This window comes from Mastomys coucha, unplaced genomic scaffold, assembly GCF_008632895.1.
Source record: "Mastomys coucha isolate ucsf_1 unplaced genomic scaffold, UCSF_Mcou_1 pScaffold14, whole genome shotgun sequence".
NCBI lineage: Eukaryota > Metazoa > Chordata > Mammalia > Rodentia > Muridae > Mastomys > Mastomys coucha.
In genome coordinates, this window is record NW_022196896.1 from 18,351,406 (window position 1) to 18,359,168 (window position 7,763).

Below are 7,763 nucleotides of genomic sequence, written 5' to 3' on the forward strand. Positions count from 1 at the left end.
GGGTGGGGGTGGGAGTAGTCCACAACTGTTTAAGTTAACTGCATGGTATTGGTAGAGTGAAAGGAGGGAGATCAATGGAATAGAATTGAAGACCGAGAAATGAACACACACACTTATGGTCACCTGATCTTTGACAAAGGAGCTAAAACCATCCAGTGGAAAAAGACAGCATTTTCAACAAATGGTGCTGGCTCAACTGGTGGTTAGCATGTAGAAGAATGCAAATCTATCTATCTATACTCTTCTCCTTGTACAAAGCTCAAGTAAAAATGGATCAAGGACCTCCACATAAAACCAGATACACTGAAACTAATAGAGAAGAAAGTGAGAAGAGCCTTGAACACATGGGACACAGATTCCTGAACAGAATACCAAATGGCTTGTGTTATAAGATCAAGAATCAACAAATGAGACATCATAAATTGCAAAGCTTCTGTAAGGCAAAGGACACTGTTAATAGGACAAAACAGCAACCAACAGAATGGGAAAACATTTTTATCAACTCCAAAACAGATAGAGGGCTAATATCCAACATATACAAATAACTCAAGAAGTTAGACTCCAGAAAATCAAATAACCCTATTAAAAAATGGGGTATAGAACTAAACAAAGAATTCTCAACTTAGGAATACCAAATGGTTGAGAAGTACCTAAAGAAATGTTCAGCATCCTTAGTCATCAGGGAATTGCAAATCAAAACAACCCTAAGATTCTACGTCACACAGCAGATGCTGGCAAGGATGTGGAAAAAGAGGAACACTCCTCCATTCTGGTGGGATTACAAGCTGGTACAACCACTATTGAAATCCATTTCACGGTTCCTCAGAAAAAGGACATAATACTACCTGAGGACCCAGTTATACCACTCCTGGGCATATACCCAGAAGATACTCCAACATGTAATAAGGACACATGCTCCTTTATAGCAGACTTATTTATAATAGCCAATGCTAGAAAGAACCAAGTCGTCCTTTAGCAGAGTAGTGGATACAGAAAATGTGATACATTTACACAATGAAATACTACTCAGCTATTCAAAAAATGAATTCTTGAAGTTTTTAGGCAGATGAATGGAACTAGAAAACATTTTAACTCAATCACAAAAGAACACACATGGTATGAACTCACTGATAAGTGGATATTAGCCCAGAAATTTGGGATACTCAAGATACAATACACAGGCCACCTGAAGCTCAAGAAGGAAGACCACAGTGTGGATACATTGGTCCTTCTTAAAAGGGGGATCAAAATAGCCATGGTAGGAAATATAGAGACAACGTTTGGGGCAGAAACTGAAGAAAAGGTCATCCAGTGACCGTCCCACCTAGGGATCCATCCCATATACAGTTACCAAACCCAGACACTTGTGGATGCTGATCAGTCCTGGCTGACAGGAGCCTGCTATAACTGTCTCCTGAGAGGCTCTGCCAGTGCCTGACTAATACAGAAGTGGATGCTCACAGCCATCCATTGAACTGAGCACAAAGTCTCTAATGGAGGAAGCAGAGAAAGAACCCAAGGATCTGAATGTGTTTGCAGCTCCATAGGAGGAAAGAATATGAACTAATCAGTATTCCTAGAGCTCTCAGGGTCTAAACCACCAATTAAGAAGTACACATGGAGGGATCCATTGATGTATGCAGCAGAGGATGGACTTGGGAGACATCAATGAGAGGAGAGGCCCTTGGACTCCTAAAGGCTTTATGCCCCAGTGTAAGGGAATGGCAGGACAGAAACGGGGGAGCAGGTTGGTTAGTGAGCAGGGAGAGGAGGAATGGGATAGGGGTTTTTTGGAAGGGATAAAATTTGCAATGTCAGTAAAGACAATATGTAATAAAAAAGAGAGAAAGAAAAAAACATATCATAACTGTACTTATTCAAATATAATTTATAATATAGCATTTTGTGTTCTTTATGGGTTGTAGTATCAGAGGTACATGCTTATAGTTTTCATACTGATTCTTGCTTATGGTCCTTCTTATCTTTTGGTGATTTTTAAAATTAAGATTCTAGATACAGGTATAATATCTAGACAGCTCAAGTTTCAAAATTCACAGTACTTTTCACATAAAGTATTTGATTTGTGGCAGACAAAGCTAAGTGTGTTTCATATATTTACTAAAGAAAACATCAATCACAGGGGAAATTAAATTTTATCTTACAAAGCAAGGCTCAAAGTTAAAATGAAAAAGGAAAAACCAAACATGAAAGTCTATAAAAATCAGATTCTCAAATGCCAAAGTAACACTACCAGCAATATTAGACAGAGTATGGTGCATTAGAGTTCTGAATAAGAGTTCCCTAAAAATACCATAAATACACAAAGTAAAAAGATTAGAGCTCTGAAGAAAGAAACCATTAAAGAAAGAACTTTTAAGAAACTTTGGGTTGAAGAAACACTGATACTCTCTCTACCTCTCCACAATGCTCACTGTCTTCAAGGAACAAGATGGCCAAAAGCCACAGATTAGAGAAGTTATATACTTTGTATAAGAACATGCAGGAAGTATCTATGAAGGCTTTACAGTAGGGCAACATGCCCCAAAAACCTTTACTTATAACCATTACTATATTAAGAAAATTTCTGGTTTTCAGATGAGTCTGGAGAGTTAATAGTTAATTTTTTTGTGAAAGTCATTATTCAAATCTATAAAACTTTGAAGTCAGATACCTTAGAAATATATTTTTAATGTAATTTTAAACCTGGCATGTGTGTGTACTTGTGTGTCTGTACAAACACTTTAGTGAAGGTGCCCAAGGTGGCTGGATATATTGGATTTCTCTGGAGTCAGAGTTATAGGTGTTTGAGAGCAACCTAATGTGGGTGATGGGAACCTATGAGAGAAGCAGTGAACTCTCTGAATTGTTGAGCCATCTCTTTAACACCTAGAATATTTTAATATATAATTCAGCAAATGATGCAGGTGAGTGTTCATCAATGTTTACTTCTATAGGAGTAATATATATATATATATATATATATATATATATATATATATATATACACTTTTAAAGGAACACTTTTAAAGTTTCTCTTTACATATGTAGTGTCTATAAGGACATTTATTCAGAAAATGACCATAGCTACTGAATTAAATTGAATTAAGTAGCCGAATTTTGTCAGAATGTACTAAATAATTTTTATGTCCCAAATGTAAAGCTCTCTCTTTCATTTTCAGTGTTAGTAGAATGTGGAACTGTCATTTCCTTTGTGGGTTATATCAATTCTGGATATTGTAACATTTACAGAAATATTGTTGGATTTGTAGACCTACCAGCAAACAAAGTGGTGAGTTTCAGCTTATTTGTTTCTTTTGAGAATTAATTACTCTAATGATTTATGGATGCTGGATAACATTTTCTCATACATACTGAACATCATACATTGCAGTATCCTTAGATAATGAATTGCTACATACAGAGTGAAAGAATCTATGATATGTTGCATGAATCTAAACGTAGGTAATATGAAAACATTCAACCCCAGAAAGTACAATGTTCTCATTTCACTTTTATTAACCAGGCAAAAAAGGAGTCATAGAAACAGAAAAAGAACAAGTGATCATTTCTCGTTTACTATTTAATAGTATTCAATTAAATATGTAATCAGGCTTATACTCTGACACTTCTGTGGTATTCAGAAGAAAGCTTTACCATTTGCAGAAATGACAAAGATTTAAGCTGTTATGTTATAACAGCTTGATTTCAACACACTAAAGACTTCCACCTTGTCCAAGTGCCTGTCAAATACTTATCTTTGGGGGGGGGGAGGGATATTTGTTTTTCCATGCTTAGTGTTACCTGATCATTGTGGTTTTAATGCTGATTAGATCTCCCAGGAATGATGCCATCATCCTCCCTTCCTCTTCAGAACCATCTGTACTAAAACTGTAGCAAAGTCTACCACAAGGAGCCTGACTTGAAATAAACTACTAGATTTTTCAATTGAAATCACCATTTTTTACTAAGAAACATAATGGAGATACAGTTTCCAGAATACCTAGTTGTGATATGTAGATGGACCTGAGATTAATTCACAGTAACACACTTATGAGCAAACACACCCACACAATAAAAGAAGAAAGACAAGAGTGAATAACTATCTCAGTTTATGCCCTCACTTAGAGCCATTTTATTTTCTCATCGCCATCCTTTCAGTTACTCCAATAATTGCATCTTCCACCTGAGACTGAAGTTTGTTACAGTTGGTAGTTCACAAAATATGGTTAAATTATACTCTGTATTATTCTTGGCACTTTCAAAACTTGAACTAGTTCAACATTGCTCAGATATCTTAACATATGCACAAATGAAATGCAGGATAGTTAGGTGGCTCAAGCCTGACAAACTGAGTTCAAACTCTGGAACCCAAATGGTAAAAGAAGAGAACTAAAATTGTCCTCAGTCCTCTCCATGCTTATCATCATCACCATTACCATCATCATCATCAGTCATCTCATATTCACACATATTCTCAACTAGTAGACATTAAAATAATGTAATAGCTGCATAACTAAATAGCTGCATAACAGGTACCTTTCATATACTGAAGGTAATGTCAGGTACCTTTCATATACTGAAGGGTACTTGAGTGTATTATTGCTTTAACATAAAAGGAATAATATAAAATGAATTTTAAAAAATGTGAATGTTTCCTCTGATGTCAATAAACTTGGCTGTAAATTTCTTTTAGCTAGATGGTTTATGAATTGCTGAGTTTCTGATAATAATGATTATGTGAATATTTTTATGAAAACTCTATTGTCCTTATCTTTTGCAGAAAAAAGTTAAAAAACTTGTTTATATGGGTCAACTTAAGGAGAAGGAATCCTTTGGTGAGATCAGTATTCTTCTTCAAGAACCCTTCACATGCACAATTATTACTGGACGAGAAGTTGAGATGGCAGTTATTGAAGATAAGGACATACATGGTAAATGCATGAATGTCATTTAACTCTTGGGCCATTTAATCGCAGGGGTTTTTGAAAAGTGAAGGGACTTTTAACTGAAAACTTGAGACATACAAGTGAGTGTGGATATGTACATAATAGTGCTAAGAGATATATGAGATAGACTGTAGATGAATATATGGTAGATAATTGTGCCCCTTACATTATTCTGATTCTGTTCTTCTACTTTCAGTTTATTGAATTTACTAGTCTTTTTGATAATTCACTGATAAATGTAGCAGTACTGGTTTAACAGAATGATTTATACTATACTTAAGGTGTTTCTTTGATGATTTTGAATCAGGTAAAATATGTACAATGCTAATGTACAAAGACCCAAACATACATGTATACATTCATATACAAGCATAGCATACACACATGCATAGATGCATACATATGTGCACACTCATATATGTACATCCAAATTTTGCAATATTTAAGTCAAATACTGAAACCTTAGGGCTCTAATAATAATAATAAAAGAATAGTGATGGTATCACAGATTAAGACATGCAATTGAATATAAGCAGAAATGAATAGAGGTTAAGCTATTACCCAGTATAATTCTAAGAGCTCATCTGTATACTCATGCTAAAGAATGTCATATACTATTAAATAATATAATAGGAGACATTTTTGGACATTAAGATTGGTGAAATATTTTTCTTAAACTACCTCAATGGAACAGAATGCTTGGAATCCAAATTTTGAGTATATAAATCTTCTGGAGAATGTAAAACCTATACTTGCTAAAACTTTACTCAAATGAAAAGGCTAATCCAATCTCATGCCTATTATTAAAAAGTGTGGTTTTGAAGTGTTATTTGTTAATTTTCTTCATGCCTGTGACATTCAAATACAACTCCCTTGAAGTTAAATATCACTTAACAACACCAGCTATGAATTAAAACAGTAATTCCTTCAGCACTTGGCATGTTTTTCTTTCATTAACAATATTAATGGGGTACATAATCACATCAGATATCCTTTTATTTAAATACATATTTCACACATTACTATCATTCAGGGCTTTACAGAAGAACAGAACCAACTGAATATTTATATATGTAAAGGGGATTCACTGGGAAGCACCTCATGTGGACCCAGGAGTTCATGAAGCCAAAAGGAGTTCTCTTTGCAAAACAGTGCTGTTAATCAGTCAAAGACTGAGGTCTGAGAATAAGGGAAGCTGTTGGTGGGACTAGTTTTGTCCTAGTCTGAGACTAAAGATCTGAAAAGTTGTGTGTGTGTGTGTGTGTGTGTGTGTGTAGGGAGTTGTATGAGTGGGTGTGTGTTTGTGCAAATGCACACACGCATACACTTGTACATGTAGTGAGGAAATTTAGTAAGTTTTGGGTTATGAACATTTGATAATCTTTTTCCTAAGTGGATAGAAACATCTCAGAATAAGGAAGCATATAGAAATTAGAGATACTGAAGGGGAGAGAATTCATGCTGTATGTGTTTTTGTAGCTCTGCTGATACATTGATTAATTGAAATTTACCTTTTCACATTGATGAGTGTGAGTTTTCCCTGCCCTGTCTTCTAGTCCCTAGTTAGGGTCCCTTCAGATACTAATCCCTTTTAAAGATGTCCTTATACACATACCTGAAAAGGTTTTTCATTATATATCTAAAGTTGCATAGCCCCATCAAACTGACACATGAAATTAATCATCAAACACATGAATGTATCTTTTTCAAGCATTTATTAGAATCTCCTTTGCCACCTAGCAGCCCAAATTTATATAGATGGTATAGTACAGAGATGGGACTGTCCATGGGCATGATATTCATCTTCTAACATTTATTCTAAGTTCATATATTTTAAGACTGATTTCACAAGGCTACTATCACACTATTTCCTTGATTCATTAGTCTCTAGGGAGAATTATGATTAGGAACTATATTTTCCCAAAATTTATAAGGCAATAGAATAATAAGTTTATTGTAGAATATATTTATATTTCCACATTGTAAGTATTTTATATTTTATTTCAAGGAAATTAAAATACATTAAAAAGCAAAAGTAGTTCTGGGAAATTAATGCATAGTTGATTTTAATGAAAGGAACATATTTACACATGAAAAGGGAACTTTATTTTGACACTTTGTGTGTATGTCTGATTGTGCATGGAGGTAGAGGATGTATGTGGTTTGAGGGATCAAATCTAGGGCTTTAAACATAGTAGGCAAGTGTTCTTGCACTGAGACAGTTTTCATCCAAAAATTGCTTCCTTAAAATTAATATTTTAAATACATATTGCTGACAGTCTCTATACATACAAAGTGTATCGTAATTCTTCTCATATCATCCTCCAAACCCTGCCAGTATCTCAATCTTAGTATAAGATGTCTCTCTGCCATATTTATGTCTTTTGTCCTTTGGATCATTGAGTTTACTCACTGCCATCCTCACAGCTGTGGTTTGTAATTGTCTAACCACAGCTCACCAATGGTAGGTAGACTCCTTGATCTCCAACATCTATCAATACGCAAAATTAACCAAGGAAGGTAGGTAGGGATCTGTGAACCACTCCCTAACCCAGGAATGACTCTTCACAGGTCCAGATTAATGCAGGTCAAGTACAGAAAAATCTAAGTTGCTATGAGATATTGATTATAATGGCTCTATCATGCCAAAAAATAATATTTTACCATACTTCTCCCTATAATTCATCCTATTTTTTGTCTTGTCTTCTAAAATATTCTCTGAGCCTTAGAGATATTATTGGTACAAATATCCTATTGAAAGGCTGGAGAATCGTAGAATGTATAATGTATAACTTTTACCTAAAAGCAGGCATGGAA

The 7,763-nt window shown here is 34.8% G+C and overlaps 1 protein-coding gene across 1 annotated transcript in view; it reads left to right on the forward strand.

Annotated features, from left to right (window-relative positions):
• Window positions 1-7,763, forward strand: part of Cnbd1 (cyclic nucleotide binding domain containing 1) — a 367,377-nt gene that overhangs the window by 260,474 nt on the left and 99,140 nt on the right. Inside the window, exons 9-10 of the mRNA XM_031366537.1 lie at window positions 3,180-3,289; window positions 4,781-4,931. Of these exons, the coding sequence (XP_031222397.1) occupies window positions 3,180-3,289; window positions 4,781-4,931 (261 nt within the window). The remainder of the gene's footprint in view (window positions 1-3,179; window positions 3,290-4,780; window positions 4,932-7,763) is intronic.